This window comes from Taudactylus pleione, unplaced genomic scaffold (assembly GCF_031769625.1).
Source record: "Taudactylus pleione unplaced genomic scaffold, aTauple2 ptg000611l, whole genome shotgun sequence".
NCBI classification, from domain to species: Eukaryota; Metazoa; Chordata; class Amphibia; order Anura; family Myobatrachidae; genus Taudactylus; species Taudactylus pleione.
Window position 1 is genome coordinate 3896205 of NW_028285013.1, and position 19591 is coordinate 3915795.

General features: G+C 46.7%; 1 protein-coding gene across 3 annotated transcripts in view; it reads left to right on the forward strand.

Annotated features, from left to right (window-relative positions):
• The window catches only part of ST3GAL5 (ST3 beta-galactoside alpha-2,3-sialyltransferase 5), a 123567-nt gene extending 119507 nt beyond the window's left edge, over nt 1–4060 (forward strand). For all 3 annotated transcript variants that reach the window (XM_088454284.1, XM_088454285.1, XM_088454286.1), the window contains 2 exons: nt 345–503; nt 1876–4060. In XM_088454284.1, coding sequence (XP_088310410.1) covers nt 345–503; nt 1876–2160 — 444 coding nt within the window. In that variant the 3' untranslated portion in view covers nt 2161–4060. The remainder of the gene's footprint in view (nt 1–344; nt 504–1875) is intronic.
• Nucleotides 4061–19591: the final 15531 nt, after the last annotated feature.

Consider the following 19591-nt stretch of genomic DNA (forward strand, 5'->3'; position numbering starts at 1 on the left):
GTTAAATGAAATAGTAGAAGTACATACGTCTCCCACGCAGTGGAATCAGCCATAGTGTGGACTGGACCAATATTTATGATAATACAGCCTAGCAGTCCACAAGGCCCCAACCAATGTGTCAGACCACGCGGCGGTTAGGTAGTGCACAAGCGAGATCACTGGTTCATTGTAATCGATACGAGGGTTCTCATGTATAGTGGTTCAGCCTACAAAATGGCTCCCTCCACGGTGTGCAGGCAGCAAAATCCCCTCTGAAGCAATTATCTCGACTGCTTGTCATGTTTTATTTAGCATTATATAGTATATTTCAGGCTGTTTGTAATCTGTTTTACTTTACTTTGTAGTCTGCATGGGACAGGTTATTTTTCTGGAAGAGTGTGACAGAAAACCTACCCCTGAAATCCCATCAGTTCCGTGTACTGAATCCGCTCATAGTCAAAGAGACGGCGATGGATATCCTGCAATTCCTTCCTCCCCAGCAGAAGTGGTGGGGCTGGAACAAGGTATTGTCACTGAGGATTTGTGGGAATCAATAGAGGCCAATAACTGTTCTCTGAGGCTTGGCCAGCTAATGTTATGGTTATATGTCCTCACTTGTCTTTGCTGCAGTCACACCAAAGTGCCCCTCTCTGTGCGCAAGGTACCAGGCGCCGGGCGTCTTTTTTGCCTTTTTTTGGCCGAAATTACATCTGTCGCAATGTGAAACAACTAGGACGCACCACGAAGCTGTGCTCATTAATTGGATATGTGATACTTGTTTATCCGTGTGCGACTAATTCACTAAATCAGCAGGTAAAGTGCTACGATGCAGCAGACGCCAATTTTTTTTCCACGCCAAATTTAGTTTACAGACTCGGTTGCACACTTATACACATATCAAATGAATCAGCACGGTCTCCTGGTGCTTCCTAGTGGATTCGCATTGCGACTTAGCTGCATTTTTGCCACAAAAAGACAGCCGAAGCTAGCAGAGTTGCACGGGTCATGGTGGCTCACTCACGCCTGGCATATTGCGTTACATGGCGTATTGAGGCTAGTTGAGCACGGACACATCTGTATGGTCGCATGTTGACACTGAATATAGGCTGGCTCTATAAACTAATTATATAAGTTTCAAAATCGAATCCACTTGCCTGGCATGGTCACACTATCCCCCACATGATGGCATCTGATGCGACTGTGTCAGAAACGCGCACCTGTGGCTGCCGGACTCACACTGCCACCTCCTTCTCTCCCCGGCCGAGGCTGTAGGAATAGATTCTTTTCCTGCAGCCCGAATACCAATGGAACACTGCAGGCGCGGCCACAATGATCGGCGATCCTAAACCGGATCGGCCACCCAAGGCTGTGGGAAGAGAAACATCCTGCGACCTGGTTAACACTGTATCCGCGCCTCTCCCCAGTCTCTCCCTGTTCCCATGTAAACCTGAATAGCTATTTAAAACTGATTTACTATAATTTTATTGACAAATAATTGTATTTGTAAAATTATACTGCGTCAAGTTTAAATAACTTTTTTTTTTTTTTACATAATTTGATAATTAAAAAACTGCTTAAAGTTATTTATGGGTGTTTTTACCAGTGACTTGAAATTTATTGGCGAATGCCAATTACAGACCGGTTACTAGTGGTTTCTGGGGGAAAAAGTGGATGACCGCTTCTGTGGGAAGTCAACAGGGCAATGCCTTGTATATTCTGGTTTATTAGATGAATACGGGAAGGGGCCCTGGTGCAGGTTCTGTCAAATACTGACAACTAATTACAAACCATAGTGTATAATTGGCAAAATATCCTTTTTTTTTTTTTTTTTTTGTCTTCTGTTCCATTCAGGGAAACTATAAAATGCATTAAAATGTTTTCCTGTTTCCTCTGTAGAACGTACCCACGATTGGTGTGATAGGGGTGGTCTTAGCGACACATTTGTGCGATGAAGTGAGCCTGGCTGGCTTCGGGTACGACTTGACTCAGCCAGATATACCCTTGCATTACTTCGATAACCAATGCATGAACGCAATGAACAGACAGCCGATGCACGACGTCACCACAGAGCGGAAGCTGCTTCAGATGCTGGTGCGGGAAGGAGTGGTGAAAGATCTCAGTGGAGGAATACATTGTGACTTCTGCCCCTCCCATCACGGTGATGGCATGACCAGTTTATAGCGTAGCCTTTTTCAGGCCGCCCATACAATAGAATAAAGGAATGCTCCTTCAGATAAAGAGATACAAGGCTATCCGCTTCCTATTTGTACAGTACTAGCCTTATTGTGAGGGCAAGCTGTCCGGCTCTAGAGCTTATGGCGTGAAGGTAACGCCTGTATCGTGCTCAATCATGCATGAAGCACACGTTCTACCTGAAAGTGCAGCAAAACCATCTTAAGAACCGCTACCGTCGGTGTACTCGCTGCCTATGCAGACAGAACCAACAATACAGCCAATGCATTCACCGCGATTAAGCCTTAACTTCGGGACACGAGAGACAGTGGAGGGAGCCATTTTGTGGCGTTGAAGCACTATGTGCAGGCAAAGACAACACTTGAAGGCCTGGATAGCGCAACAGATATTTTTATACTTGATTTTCACACATGACTGTTGGAAATGTCTTTACCACTTATCCTGAAATCACATGTTTGTGTATGTTGGGCTGTGCCTCGATCATAGGAGTTAATGATGGGATCGGCTTCGAAGAGACGTGATACAAGTAAACCCCCTCCCTATTTTGGTCACATCATGTGATAGAGGCAGCCTCGCCCCTTATTCTGGTCACATGTAATGTGATAGCCCAGCCCCTTATTCTGGTCACATGGTAACATGGACTTGCATTTGCACTGTGCCACCTTTGGCGTTGCAGAATACCAGGCTGTAGTTATTTTGTCTTATGTGTGTGTGTGTGTGTGCTGTTCTATTGCGAAATTACTTTTTAAGAAGTGCTGCATTTTTTAAAAATGTGACGGGCTGCTATCTCTTGTCTCCAGAGACACTGTAAATGTCCGTCATAGATCTATGACTTTTGTACATAATTACAAGCTAGTGTATTGTTCTGTCACCAGGCTCTATACAGCCTAACAGGCCTGATTTCATTTCAAGAAGAGAATGTCTAAATGAAGACTTTTTATTTTCTTACATGGAAACCATTGCTGGCAATGGCAATTCCAGCATTATTTTGTACCAGTATTAAGCTCTGGTCTCCGCAGGGTTATAGAAGTAACCCTACTGTAGCTCTCCAGAGTAATGTCGACAAGAAGTTTGTACAGTATATGATGTAAGTATAGATTTTATTCCATATTCAGTGGAATCGGTAAAGTTAGAGAAACATGGGTGACAATGACCAGTTGAAGCCTTTTTAAATATAACCCAACACGTCTGTTCAATAATTAGTATTTTATTTTTTTCATGTTGGCTTCAGTATAATGACCTTCACCGCTTAACTATTTTCATAGTGGTTTAATTTGCATCCTACCTACATTTGACCCTTTAACGGAGTGTCCACCTCTGTGCATACTTAGTATTTAGGATTTGAGGACACGCGTACTGTAAATGTGGCTCTTGATTAAACAGTAGGCCTGGCTACATGTCCTTAGTCCAGTAGTACCAGCCATCATTAACCCATGCCTCCTGTCCAGTAGCGATTTGGATGTAAGCTGCCATAGAAACCTCGCTGGAAGTCCCTTAATTTCATACTTTGGAGAAGTCTGTATCTGAGATATTTAGGAGCCTATGATGAATGTGGTAATTATTGTGTGGTGGGGATAGTTCTTTCATCACCAATTGTACTCACGATTAGTGAATTATTGGATAAGTGTTTGTTGGGTGCAGGGTGAGAGTGAATACAAGCCAATTCGCCACATGAAAGATGTTGTTTTCTATGGCATTGGGTATTATCAGAATGAATTTTCCTCCTAGAGTATTGAAGGTAACAATCTTTGGGCCTGCTTCAGACCCACTCGCGAGCGGCTGTCCGCTCGCAAGTGGGTCGATGTTCTGGACTGAGCATGCGCACGACGGAGGGAGCTCCGTCGTGCGCATGCGCCAGACGCGACGAGCGAAGGAAAGTCCTTCGCTCGTTGTGTCTGATCAAAGGGGGCGTGCTGTCGATGTTGATTGACAGCACGCCCCCTTTGTTAGGCGTGCCTCCCTGACGGGGGCGTTCCCACGGGAACGCCTCCCGTCAGAAGCCGGCCCACTGACATCACTAGTGATGTCAGTGGGAGTGATTTTGGCTCTGATAGAGCCAAAATCACTCCGGAGCTTGCGGTTGAAAACCTCAACCGCAGGCTCCGGCTCGCAGTTTCGATGGTCGCGATGGTCAAGACCATCGCGGCCATCAAACTGCACGCTCGTATAGCCTGTGGGTGGTGACCCACAGCTATACGAGCGTCCAGGAGGACGCTCCATTTTCATGGAGGCCGGCCCTCATTCAGAGCGTGCGCTCTGCTCAGAGCGTACGGCTCTGAATGAGGGCCTTTGTCTGTAGTGTTCGTACACGGCTGCTACATTATTCTTGCCCTATGGTTTTGTAAATAATTACTTTCGATTATTATACAGGAATAGTAATGTATTTCTTTGCCAGGCATAGAGGGTGGCCAACCTTTGTTAAAAGTACAGTATTTGATCATTTTATTTACCAGGTCATCATGTTAATGTATATTATAAATTATGGGGCCACTTAGAGTTGGTTTTGCCTGTATATCTTTTATTACAATAATTAAAGGGGTGAGATGACCACCCCTGCACCCACCTGGTACACACACACACACACAGTTACTAAAACTGGTGCATGGGTAACCAATAGTAACCACAGGTTGTCATTTTTCTAGTACAGTTTAGAAAATGAAAGCAAGCATCTGATTGGCTAGGGCACCTTATTCCCACTACCTCTGTAATGAAGCTGCTGCAAGATGTAGACAGAGTTAAAAGCACACGATTACAAGGGTTTTTCTGGCATTGTCCCCATTTTGTATACTTTTTTGTTTTGCTAATTCAGTTCTCTATTACACTCTGAAGCAACCACGATGAAGCACGAGCTTTAATGACGGAGGACATTTCAGGTTGCATGGGAGATATGGGTCCTATACGGGAAAAAATAAATAAATATGAATGAAACGAAAACCCTACATTGATGGCTCAAAAGTTGTCACTGCACCTTCCTCAGAGCCTGATACACTCCTCTCCCGACACCATGTTTCCTGATATTCCCCTGAGCGGACAGAAATTTCTCAGAGACTAGAACTTTAGGGGCACTCTCCTTTAGTGATGACAGTCACTACGTGCATCCCGGGGGGGCAGTGACATCAATAGGCCTATTCCTGAGGTTATAGATGGCTGACTATTGTTATTACAGTCCATCCAAAAGCTACAGGTTTACCTGAGTTATGACTCGGTGTGATAGTTACTCTCATGTGTTTGCTTTGTTGTGCCTATAAATAGAAGATAAACTGGTGCCTTCCAAAACAGTCATTCACTTCTAATATGGTACATTTCGGTTTGTTGATGGGAAATAAGGATTTTTAAATACACGAGTCACCATCTTGTGGAGCCGCTGGGTAAGATGCAGGATGTTGGGACATGGCCTGTCACGCACGCTACCATCTAACCAATGTTCTGCTTTTATTGCACACTCCTCACTGATGATGATCTCTATTATACCTCTAAGTTCCAAAAGAGCTAGAGAAAATGGCATTGCCTAGCAGCGAGACTTGCTAAAAAGTTAAAATACCCCTCTCAAGCGTTAGACCTCGGGACCATCTACAAGAAAAGCCGGCCAGCATTGTAAATTGTTACTGTTACTGGAGATAGAGGTGTCTATGTACTAAGCAGTGAAAAGTGATAAGTCTGTGATAAGTGCCAGCCAATCAGCTCCCAACTGTCATTTTTCAAACACAGCCTGTAAGATGACAGTTGGAAGCTGATTGGCTGGCACCTTATCACTTTTCACTCTGTCACTTATTTGCTTAGTACATAGACCCCAGTGTACTCTGTGTACTGCCACCTGCCAGGTACAGTATATAGATATATATTGCAACCATTTAAAATGGAGTTGCGTCCAGTAACTATTCTGAACCCGTTCAGTAGGTACCCATATACAGATTGGAAAATATGAGCCCAGCACACCTGTACTACATACTATGATGGCAGAAAGGAACCTGGGCCAACCCTCTAGTCTGCCCATTTTGTGTGCATTATTTTGTGCATTTTAGGGGAGGCGCTTCCTCTGTCTGAGCGCTAGCTCCTGGCCAGCATTTAGCCCCTCTATGTGCTTCATAGCCTCTCCAGATCAACACCTCTTACAGTAGACCCCCCTAGGACAAGCTTCCAGCAGTCAGTGGACTATTATTTGGGGACGTCACTGTTCCCGGCTCCTTCAGCTGCCTAGCGGCTTCCTGCCTCCTCCATTAGAACCCCGACATCAGTACAGCTTTTATGTTCTGAGAACATGTGTATATATACTGTACATGCTGCTTCTGTAAGAGACACCGCTGATTTTCTAGTGCCTTCACACTGGCCTCCGTGCTGAAAAGGAGGCATCATTGCACTGCTTGTGTCAGCTACAGGTGTGCTGGAATGTATCAAATACAAACGCTCTATTTTTGTGTTATCTCAATAAAGCAAAGACGTGTAAAGTGTTTTCTTTCTTTCTGTTGTCAGTGTCTACATTCTTAGCCATGTCCTTGTGGCAGAATTACATTATCACACTATGGCATCCTTTGTATTGACCGTCTATAAATAGAATAGAAGTTATGTATGTCTGGCGCAATGCTAAATCTAGCACAGCCGGTCTTTGCTTACGCTCAGCTTCCAGATACAGAAACTGAGGTGGACCAATACAAAACCCCGGCCGCTGCCACCAATTCCCCAATCTTGGCATGCCTACCACACAAACAAAACTGTAACCCATTAAAACACGCACCTTATTTCTCCTGCGGTCTACCTTGCCTGTGGTGGTTGGGTTTCTTCTTTCCTTGCCTATTTGTAATACTCCCCTATTTGTCTACATCCTGTCATCTTTTGCCCTACTCCTGCCCTCGTATATTCGTCCCCCATTGTGTATTGTCTGCGCACTTTAATTGACACCATTTTATCTATTTCCATGGCTTGATACATCTCCCCATGAGGCCCCACTACTCTCCATGGGGCCCTGATCTATTCAGGGCGCTTCACAGTCCACAAAATGGCTGCCTCACTGTATATGTGAAGGATCAATGTGAATATGGTGCTATAACTATGTTCAAGTAAGAATTTTTTTTCTTAAGTGTGGTTGCTCAATAGTTCTATAAACACTGTAGCTGGTGACACATTTTACGATTCTGCAAAGAGTACGTTGGTTCCCTAAATGTTAACATGTATTACTATAAATGCGAATGTGCTGCTGCTATATGATAAAACAGGGGCAGGCAATGTGTGGAACTACACATCCCAACATGTCTTGCCACAGTATTGTTCTTAGGGCCTGTTAAAACTCTGGCCGGGCATTTTGGGATATGTAGTTCCACACCATGCAGGAGTGTCACCTGCTTACTCCAGTGATGGAAAATGCTAGCACACAAATCCCACTTTGATTGCAATGTAGGTTGTCCCAGGTGGTCAACCTCGGTTATCTATTCTAGAACACAACGTTGATGACTGACAGCCACTAGGGGGCATATCCAATTAGCCACAGAGTTTACCTGGCTGCTAATTGCTGGCTCAGACCTATTGTGGTCTTGCATCCCCTCGCATTAATCCCCAGAGGGTGCACTTTTTCTCGCAACCTTGTACCCTCTGGGATTTAATTTGAGGGGAACCCATAGCTTCCGTCATGTTACATGGAATCTATGGGTCACCGCGCCTTACCTGAGGGGAAAATGCTGAATATTAGCCCCGTGCCGAATTGGATATGCCTCACTGTTTCTGCATATGTGTAAATCACTGTCTGAATTATCCACAAATACAAGGCTAGCACAGGCAAAATGTCCTCAAATTATTAGGTGCCGCTCAGAAATATTGATTGCCCAGAGATGGACGGGGCTTACCATATCCTGTGGTATACACACATGTATATAGAGTTGGTAGTGTGTGCAAATCATTTTTAAAAATACAGACATGATAATACACTACTGTTTCTATGTGTAGAGGAACTAAACTGAAGACAAAGGTTGTATGTCTAAGACTGTCATTTATGAGATATGTGCCTTAGGCCAGCAGAACTGGATATAACTCGCCACAATTAAGTCTCAACAATACTAAACCGTAGGGAGAAACTGGCTGGATATATTTATGGCCAACTCTCCTTCATTGTTTCATTTCAGACTATTTTACACTTAAGGCTGTTTCACATTTGCTGGTTTTGACCGGCCGGGGAAGAGCCTGGCGGTAGCCGGATGGGTTTTTTTCAGGCACTCAGTGCCTTTCACAAGCAGCGGCTTTGAGCTGCTTTTAATGTGTTGTGTTTTTTTTTGCTGCTGCACAAACCCGGCCAGCACAAGCCCATGTGTGTGAAAGGAAACACTGTTTCCTTACACCACTGGCGTGCAGGGACAGGGACGGACACGACATGGCAGCCGTCCTGCACAGTGGATATTCCCGGCTGTAACACGGCGACCATGCCGTGTGAAAGGACCCACCTGCTTTCCTGTTATCTATTTTTCAAACCCGGCTAAAAACCGGGTGGTGTGAAATAGCCCTTAAGCTTTGAAAGTATTCTGCATGTGACTGCCTGCGGTTCTCCTGTAGCACCCAGTGATGATGGGACCATAGATCTCTGCTCCCCACATACTACCCCTGAAAGTTCAGCAGCTGGTGGTCTTGGGGTGGAAAGTGCACCTGCCTCATACACAGTGGAAGCGGCCATTTTGTGAACTGGACCAATATTCATGAGAAATGCACCATCTCAATTCACTAGAAACCAGGAGGCCACATAGTGCTTCAGTGAGGTCATTAGTTACTATCACACTGATAGGCTGCAGCCTTATGATTGTTGGGTTCATCTCATAATGTGCAGGCAACAGGTACATGGAGCTTGTAGCTTTCCCTTGTCTGACAATCGCCATTGGTAGTTTTCCCAGTCATATCGGGTCATTAAGCCTGCTGCTTAGGGATAATTATTACACCTTGGTTCACTCCTCAGATTTACAATCTAATTGCTGCCTGTCACCTTCAGCCTATAAATGTCAGTCACCTCCATTCCCTTACTCACGCAGGCTACAGCTAACATATTGGTGCATGCTCGAGTCCCATACCAGACCGATTATTGCAAGTTTGGTTCCGCTCTGCAGCCTGACTAATGCTCTTCCTCAAGTGCTGCTCCTTTTTGCCAGTCTCTGTATGTGCTCCCTGTCAATACAAAGTAAGTTATTAGGTGCCACAAGGTGCATGCAGCAGCAAACATGGGATAGTCCTAAAAACAAATCATGGGGGAGATGCAGGTGCACACTATAAGCACTAAGCATTCTCATGATCAAAATATTTATAATAAACTCCAACAATTAACATGGTTTTTAAAGTAAGGTTTCTGAGTACATGTTTGGCCAAAGACGTTTACCCACCTACCACGTCACGGTGAACCTTATAAGATGGGTCCCTAATACTGACACATTAAATAAATTTATTTAGGACTTCCCTTTACTAGAGCCCATTAAATGTGTGTACTTGTGTACTGCAATGCAAAGGATCCATACCAATTAAAATCACCTGGGGCAGGTAGGAGGAGTGCCAGCCCAAGAGAAGGAGTCGTGCCTTCAAATGTACTTTAAATATACACTAATCTCAAACATAATAAGAGGTGCTACTATGCTGAGACCTGTAGATATACAGCAGGAAAAAAGGGGGGAGATGCAGGTGATAGGCATTCCAGGTTACACTTGCCCACCCTAGGACCTATTAAAGTAGGGAGTAAGCAAAGCTAAGGTCTAATTCCCTGGACTTATAGCAGGGTTATTATAAGTGAGATCCTTTAGATCAGGGATGGGGAACCTCAGGCCCGGGGGCCGTATAAGGCCCGCAGAATCATTTGGTCTGGCCCTTGGAGCTTTTTTCTGCTAGCCTCACCTGGCTAACAGGGTGCCAAGAATGGCAGCCTGTGCCAGAATCTATGCAGCAGTGACGCCTTTGGCGTCCTTAGGACACTTCAGACTGTCACACCGCTGCCCTTACAGCTCCCTGGAGCATCCTCAGTATGCTTTGGGCATTGCTGTAATCACCGGCGATTGTGGTCCCACCCCCATGTGATATCACACAGAGGGGGCGTGGCCTGCACCAGGCCCGCAAATAATGTTATATATATCAAAATGGCCCACGGAAGAAAAAATGTAAGTCTTAGACTTCTCCAGGCTTTTTTGATCCTGTGGCCCGGACTCCTTTTATCTACTTTCCTTACCTGACATTCTCCTGCACCCTGGGGGTGTGTCTGCCAGGCTCCGGACCTCGGTCTTCCACCCCTGCTGCTCCAAGCTGTTTTGGGGCCTTTGCTGCTTCTGTCCTCTGTCGGTGATCCTGAGCCTGCACCATTAGAGCCCTGGTGGCAGCCGAGTACCAGTGAATGATAGTAGTACTGGGAAAGGGGGTGCTTATAGGTGAAGTACTAGGCAAGTTGGTCAAGCAGGCTCAGGATCATGGTAGGCACTTATAACAATTATATCTCCATGGGGGTACATCAGATAAAGAGCAGGGCTGCCATCAGAACTGGCAGGGCCCCTCAGCTCCTCCATCCTCACTGAGGTGTAACAGAAAGCCCTGCTGCACATAGCAAGCAAATGCTATGAGGCCTCCACTACAGTACTGATGTGCACCACATGCGCCCAGGACCCCCCCACATGGCCCCCAGATCTCCTCTCACGCCATCAGAGCTCCTACATGTCCCTTGCATCTCCGCAGACGTCCCCACATATTATTACCATTTATACAGGCAGCACAGACTGTGTAATGGTTAGCATTACTGCATCACAGCACTGAGGTTGTGGGTTCGATTCTCACTAAGGCCCTAACTGTGTGGCGTTTGTATATTCTCCCTGTGCTTGCGTGGGTTTCCTCCGCGTGCTCCGGTTTCCTCCCACACTCCAAAAATATACTGGTAAGTTAACTGGCACCAAACAAAAATTAACCCTAGTGTGTATGTGTGTGTGCAGTGATAGAGTGTAAGCTCCACTGGGGCAGGGACTGATGTGAGTGGCCAAATACCATCTGTAAAGCGCTGCGGAATATGTGCGCTATATAAATAACTGGTAATAAATAAATAATTGACACAGCGCCATCATATTTCATTGCACTTTAACCATCAGACCTTAACCTTACCACATGCCATAAAACTTTGACAATTTATGTAGACACAACACACACACACAGACACAGACAAATTAGAAAATGAAAAGATTTTAAAATATTTAAAGACTAAAAGGCTTTATTTAAAAGAGTTGTGCTTACATGCCAGCCTTAGGTGTGATGTTGAACATGGTTGTGTATATGTTCGGGATGCAGTTGAGATGCCAGCAGTCGAAATCCCGAACCACAGCCAGAATACCAGTACAGACATCACTTGAGATGCTGACGCCAGAATGCAGACAGCCGGCATTCCGAACATACTGTATAGCAGGATGGGTTAGGTTTAGGCCGCGAGGGAGGAAAGGGGGTGAGGTTTAGGCACCCCCTGAGGGGTTAGGGACTAAGGGGAAGGGTTAGGATTAGGCTGCGGGGGGAGGGTTAGGATGTAGGAAGGGAGGGTTAGGATACTTGCCGAGCCCCTGTCGGGATTCTGAGCATTGGGATGCAGCTGTCGATCTTCTGTCCGCCGGCATCACGACTGCCAGTCTCCCGTATGTATTCCCATTTGTTCATCCACGCCACTTCTGATTGGCAGTCGCTTGCCATGGGGGTAAGGTGCAGTCTTGAACAGTGGCAGAGAGCTAGCCAGAGAAGGTGGGCAGAGGGAGAGCTGGAGAATTGGGCAGGGGGATTGCCTGGGAAAGGGGAAAGGGGCAGCCTGGTAAAGGCAGGCATAGGAACAGCCAGAGAAGGTGGCAGAAGTACAGCTGGGTAGGGGGGTAAAGGGATAGCTTACTCAGAGGTGGACGCTAACAGCACACAGTTGGGCGATGGTATAAATCGCAGGCGTGTCGCTGACAGCAACTGCATCTAAAGACGCGACACTAGGGCTGACACAGGACGCCATGTTCAGAGGGAGAAATTGTACCTGCCACATGGCTGATGCAAGCGTCGATGGTGCACTGATGGTGCGACTAAAGACACGCTAAGACGGATTAGCGCAGGGTCAGACACAGCGGCAGCATTAGCATACAGAGGCAGCAGGCGTGGCTGTGACATAAGATGTGACCGCGACTGTCCTCCTCTCAGCCAGGCGGTTTACTATCAATAAAACTGTCTTTCCTCATCTGTGATCCTGGTCATTCCAATCTGTCTGCTGATCAAGAACAAAGTGTTTTCTGAGATGGATAAATAAAACCACACTTGTTACTACGGGATGCGGTCAATATTCCAACCGCGGGGATTCCGGCGCTCAGAATGTCGGTGCTGGAATCCAGACACTTCTCAGAATCCCGGCCCCGGCATCCCGACCACAGGAATCCCGAAGGTAAGTAGCGAGGTTGGGGGGAGGGTGGGATCGGTATGAAATCCCGGCGCTGGAAGACCGGCAGTGAAGATCCCGACACGTAAGTATTTTCTATATTCACTAACCTAACCGCCCCTAACCCTAACCTTCCCTTAGGGGTGCCTAATCCTAACCTCCCCCCAACTGCCTAACCCACCCTGTAAGTGCCTAAACCTAACCCCCCCTTCCCCGCAGCCTAAACCTGCGGGCGTGGTGATTCTGACCGCTGGGAAACCGAGTGCCGGCATCCTGTACCCATCCTGTTACTGCTGTTATCTGAGCTCTTTCTCAGCATTGTTGCTATCAGAATGACATTAGTATAACAGATTTCTGCACTTTTTTCCCTTTAGAGTTCCTCTCACAAAAATGGTCTGATCTCAAGGTATTTATCTGAGAGCAAAACTTTATTTTTTTATTTAAATATATATTTACATTTTTTACAGACTCTTAGGGGTAAATTTACTAAAGTGAGAGTTGTTAGAAGTGAGTTTTAAAAGTGATGTTGCCCATAGCAACCAATCAGATTCTAGCTTCTAGGAGGTGCTAGTAAAATGTTAAGTAGAATCTGATTGGTTGCTATGGGCAACATCCACTTCTAAAACTCACTTCTAATAACTCTCACTTTAGTAAATGTGTAAAAATCTAAATTATTTGTAATTAGAATTTAATTTATTAATGATATGGCCATTATTCATTATGCTCAGAAAACCTGATTTCATTTGTACATTTACATTTAGTGGCGTATTCATCATCATCATCTGGAGTATCCCACTTGCCACGGTGAATGCTTATCATTGCTCCGGTGTGGGGACAGTTGTTCCAAAGAGCAGCTGTCCCTGCGATTAGTAGCACACTACTTCAGTAGTACCGTTACTTATGCCGACGCCGGCTTCTGCGCATGTGTGAACAGAGGTCATGCTTGCGCAAAGCCACTAGGAGGGCAGAGAGGAGGCAGCGGAAGGGTCCTCTCGGAACCCTCATCCTATAGAAAGGAGCAGAGCTCTGAGAACAATCGCTATCTGAATATGTTCTCTCAAGCAAACTCCAAAAACTTTACATTTTCGGAGATTGCTAAATATTAGGCGGTCCTATTGGACCCTAATAATAAATAGCCCATTGCATAAAATATGCAGAAACTAGCGTTTCCGCATGTGTAACGCACCATATAAGTGATGATAAGTGGCCCCTGAATAACAAAACCTTGATTTGTCGCAACGCCCTGAAGAATAAAATGAATTATCACATCTAGAAAGTAATATCACAGTGCCACCCTGAGGCCCTATAATCAACAAAATTGTATGTCTGTTATGTTTTCCCAAGCAACTTACAAGAGTATATAAAATAATAAGCATGATAAAAATGTAAAAAATAATAATTAAAAAAAAAAAAACAACAAAAAACTTTTTTATATTCCTTTTAGCATCTTGTTCTTTGGGCCTGATTCAGTTTGGATCGCAATTGTATCTGCGAATCCTAACGGAACGCAGCTGCTCATATACGCAGATGCAGCTACAACCTTCTCTGTGCACGGAGGCGCCCACTGCTGCCTTCTCTTCTGCGAGCGCACACGCAGACCAGCGGGAACATCGGCCACCATCGACCACTTGCGGCTAGTCTGACCTGTCTCTAATTCTGCTAGTCTCTCCACACACAGAGATCTCTTGTGTGGAGTAACCCACAGCTATACGAGCTGCCAGGAGGCCGCTCCATTTTTAGGGAGGAGGGCCCTGATTCTGAGCGAGCGCTCTGGTCAGAGCGTTCGGCTCTGAATTAGGCCCTGAGGCATGAAGGTCCCACCAGGGGAATGCAATGATAGGGGCCACACAGAGGCTTGGCTATTTATTAGAGAGTGCATGGTCTGTGCCCCTTTAAAAAAAAAAAAAAAAACATCAGGGATTTCCCCTGTAAGCCAGTCTGACCCTGTCGCGCTGTCATCGCACACATGCGCTATTCTGCATACGCGCATGTGCACAGGATAAAAATCGCTCGGCTGCATTGATGTTTGCACTTGCGATCCAAACTGAATCAGGCCCTTTGTTCTTTAAACCTGAAAACACAAACATGGTTCTCCAAATACAGATAAGTAGGATCACATAGAGGTTTACATCACAGCATGGATTGCCAGGATACTGGAAGGTCACTGCTGTCACAGGTCCAGCCAGCTCCATCTCTCTTCACTATCGCTAGGAGGAGAAATGGCCTCCAGAAGAGAAATTAAAAGATACTATAGACCTGATTCACGGACGGAAGCTAATGCGATGTCAGGTGCGATTCCGCAGCTGCAAAAATATGCTAACGATTCCAAAGAGCACTCGAGCATAAGGACGCCCACTTCTGCCTTCTCACATGCGTACGACGTCGCTCTCCTGAGTAAATATCGGTAACATCGATGCACATCGAGCGGCCAACTTGTTCTTGCGGCAGGTCTGACCTGCCACAGATTTGTCAGCTCTCCTCACACGCGGAGCTGCATAGGAGATCACAAGGGCTAATTTATACGCGCTCATGTAACCGCGTTCAGATGGACAGACGCCTGCGTTTTTATAACTACTCCCCGTTACCACCCCCAAACGCTGACAGCCAGTCACTCACTTTGCGATGGATTCCTCTGTGCATCCTTAATCACAGTGCGAACGATGCGCATGCGCAGTGCGGCTTATACGCATATGCAATGACAAACAATCGCTCGATCTGTGTATGTATTCGCCCATGCGTTCGTCTCTGAATCAGGCCCTATGTGCGGCGCTCTCAGCAGCACTGCAAAGTTTTGACATTTGTTCCTTTCATCAGCTGACCTGGGCCCCTGCTGGGCCACTCCAGCAAGTCCAGGCCCAGGTGATTAGTATCCACCCTCCCCTCTTGGTTCCCCTGGCAAACATAGACATGAACTGTTAGTAGTGGAGTATGCTACTGAGCAGTCTCCAACAAAATGGCTCCTGTAGGGAAGCTTCGTTCCCTAACCAAGATGGCCACCAGTAGTGTTTCTGCATATGCACGGAACCATCTTGCCACTGTGTATGAACAACATGCTGGAGAACAGATGTCCTCCTCTTAGCTCTAAGTGACCCGCAAAACTACCCCGGCTGGTGAGCTCTCTGCACCTCTGCTCTGCTACAGGCTCCGCCCCACCCAGAGTGTGTGAGAGGCACAGAATTAACCGCTGGTGTGTACAGTATTCTGATTGACTCGAAGGCTGCAGACACATTCCCAACATGAACTCTTCAGCATGACAGAGTCCACCTAATATAGGCCCTGATTCAGAGCCGTACGCTCTGACAGAGCGCTCGCTCTGAATCAGGGCCGTCCCTCCTTTTTGGAGCGGCCTCCTGGCCGCTCGCATAGCTGTGGGTGACATAGCGAGCGGCCAAAATGATGGTCGCGATGGTCATGACCATCGCGACCATCAGGCTTGCGTCGAGACCCTTGCGGTAGGGTCTCGCTGCCGCAAGCCCTGGAGTGCTTTTGGCTCTATCAGAGCCAAAAGCACTCCCACTGACAACACTAGTGATGTCAGTGGGGCCGGCCTCAGATGGTAGGCGTTCCCATGGGCACGCATCCGTCTGGGCAGCCACGCCCCCGGCACGCCCACCAAAGGGGGCATGCTGTCAATCACCATCGACAGCACACCCCCTTTGGTGCGAGACCCATAACGACGGCTTGGCCGTCGTTATTCGGGTCTCGTGCATGCGCACGACGGAGCCGCCTCCGTCATGCGCATGCGCACTTGGGCAACATCGACCCGCTTGCGAGCGCTCAGCACTCGCGAGCGGGTCTGAATCAGGCCCATAGTCCTCACTTTTCTGCTGCAAGCAGTTCTCATGCAGTTCTAAGGGAAACAGTTGGGTGCAGACCGTACATCCCTCATCCCCTGATCTCATATAGGCTGCGGCCACTCCGTGACCTCCCATTATCTCGTTTTCTGCTGTGTGCTGAGAAATCCATGAGATGCGGAAGTTGGCTGCTGCTAGCACATAAGATCAAGTTCAAATCCGTGTTCCTTGGCTCATCTAGCTTCACTCCCTGCTCCATCTTTTAATAGAATAAGAGCTGTGGTGATTAGGGCATAAAGCTGAGACAATGAAGCAGGAAGGAAATGTGGACCGCAGGTGCAGGCTTGGTGGGATGCATGCCAATAACTGCCTTAGCTTAGATAGAGCTGCCTGTCTCTCAGAACAATCTGCACTTCTAACAGAGAAAGCTGTCAGTTTAGCAAGGAAGGCTGCTAATCTGGTCCAAAATTCTGCCAAACTACTAGGAAGAGCTGCCAGGCTAACAGAGGGAAGTGCCAGTAACAGGGTGGAGTCTGCAGCTATCCTAGAGTAAAGGGGGTATCCACTAGGCGATTTTTGCAAGCGATTGCGTTGTTATCGTGCAATCGCTTGCAAATCGCGCATGCATCGGGCATGTTTTGGTCAGAAGCGACCAGCGATGCGCGTGCACGCTGGTCGCTTCCGACATCTATCATCGCCCGTACATGCTGGTCAACCTGACGATCCCGTCAGGCTCAGCATGTGCGGGGATGAGGGATGTGCCTGGACTGAATGAGTGAACGTTCAGTCTAGGCACATCACTAGATATACAAACGAGAGCACGATTGCAATGTCGTAATTGTGCTCTCGTTTGTATATTTCGTAGTGGATACCCGCCTTAAGCTGTCTGAGGACCTGTACAAGCGGACAGAGGAACAAAGGGACATGAGAATATCGACATGGTCATAATATCAACAGAGAACATGTCGACATTTTTAAAGCCTACGTAGTGAATGCTGACATGAGTGCATGCACCAGATGCCTGCTGCTGCTATTGATGATATGAATTACTTAAGCATGTATTTTGTCTTCATTGGAAGGTGCATAGGCAAACGCAGGGGGGCTTCCGTCTGCCTGGAAACCCCCCTCCCCAGCCCACACCATGACCACAATAGAAATAGTAATATAATGGAATTTTACTAGTGCTGCAAGTTCTTCTCAGTACCATAAATGAAATAAATAGCACCACCTGTGGATCTTTTAACATGTATCAGTCAGTAATAAATAACCTGTGCACCAATTAGGGGATTTGGAAAACATAGGCCCTCATTCAGAGCCGCACGTTAACAACAGTACGCTCGTTGCGTTCCGATGTTGACTAACCGCGCATGCGTCGGGGTTACACCGCGCATGCGCGTACGGCAAATTGCGAGCTTTTTTTCTCTCGTTCCTAAAATAGCGTACAGGAAGTGACATGTCAAATGTGATTGACAGAACAGGGCGTTTTTGGGTGTTGACGGGGGTGGAGATGACAAAACGCAGGCGTGGCGAAGCGTTTTTGGGGCGTACATACATTAGCAGATGCGAACGTCAAATGTGTTCGGACCGTCTCATACGTCACTGAAACATCCGCTTTCCCTTCAAAATGCTCGCACAGCTTAGGGTCAGGATTACTCGACCACATTGGCGATGGCCTTCTCCTCCGTCCCGGGACTCCACGATGGTGCTGCGATTAATCGTGGCTGGTCAGTAAAGTAATTAGTGTTGGATTGAAATTCGGCTTGGTATGTGTTTGGAAAGCAGTTTATTGGGATAGCACAAAAGCGTACGCAGGTGGAAATCAGAGCTGCTAATGTCATGATTACATAATCAATTAGCGTACATTTTTGGGTTTTTTTTTTGGCTACAATTTGGTGGTTATGGCCTATTGTAAAAATAATGTCATCATCTTTTAATTAGCTCCCCTTTTTTTTGGTTTACTGTTGAATTTGCATCGCTATGTGTTTTTTTAAACGTTCCTTAAAGAGGCCTTTTTTTTAACATAAGAGGGTCAGTTTTTGCGTTTAAGGCCAGGATTAAATGTAACCCATTTGTACAATAATGTCACAATACAATGTCTGTTTTTTTTGTAAAATTTATTGTTTACACACAAACAAATTGGCATAATATTGTATTGCCTTTTTTTGTGGCCAAGATATTTGATCTAAAAAAAAAAAAAACATAACTACTAACATAATCGTAAATACAAAATTTAAAAACATTTCACAAGAAAGGAGAGGGAAGTTTTGACCAGAAAGGAATATGAGCCAAGCACAGAAGGAAAGTGGGAAAAGTCGCCATTGCTGTCACCGTTTTCTCGGCCGTTTGGATGGGTGAGGGTGGGCGCCAGACCGGGTCCGGGATGCCATCGGGCTGGCCTGTCCAGAGGCAGATGTTGTGGCCTCTGGACTAGGCACAGGGCTAGGCACATTTGGAGGATTGCCTGATGTTGTGCCAGAGGTGGAGGATCTGGATGTTCCGGCAGGAAGGGAGGTCGGCTCCACCATGTGCTGGCGAACGAGCTGCTCCAGGGCATCGGCGATGCGGATGTTGGCCCTGGTATTTTCCGCCAGGGCCTGAGCAATGGTCACGTTGGCCGCAGCATTTTGCTCCAGGGCCTCAGCCACCCGTATCAGACTGGCGTCCATCCTCTGCAGAATCTCCGTATGGCAATCCGATTTAAAATTGAGTTCTGTGAGGAGGCCCACTGCCTGCGAGGGGGCACGCCCTGGACTGGCTTCTGCAGGGTCCTCAGCCGGATGTACTGGTTCCTCCCCTGCAGAGTCAGCAGAAATTCTGCGGCCAAGGCTCCCCTCTGGAGCAGACTCATCCGCCTGTGTCTCTGTTAGGAAATTGGAGAAAAGACTCACATTAGAATCTACATATTGGCACAATAGCATTTCTGAGATGGTGACATGACAAGACTTACCTTGGCCAACATGAGGAGCCGCAAAGTCTGGCATGTCCGTATCCATGTTGGACACGCCAAACACCTCCACAGCCTGCACACACCCCTGTGCCATCTCTTCTAAGTCTGTCAACTCCAATGACACAGGGGTGGGACCCCCACCTGTCCCCCTTGCATGCCTAGCCCTGTCGGCAAGTTTTTGCTTTAGACGATATTTGAAGTCTGCCCATCTGTGGAATGAATTTGGAACCATTATCCTTTTTTTAACAATGGGGTTTGTTTATAGGATGGGAAAGTGTTTACTTACCGCCGTTTGACATC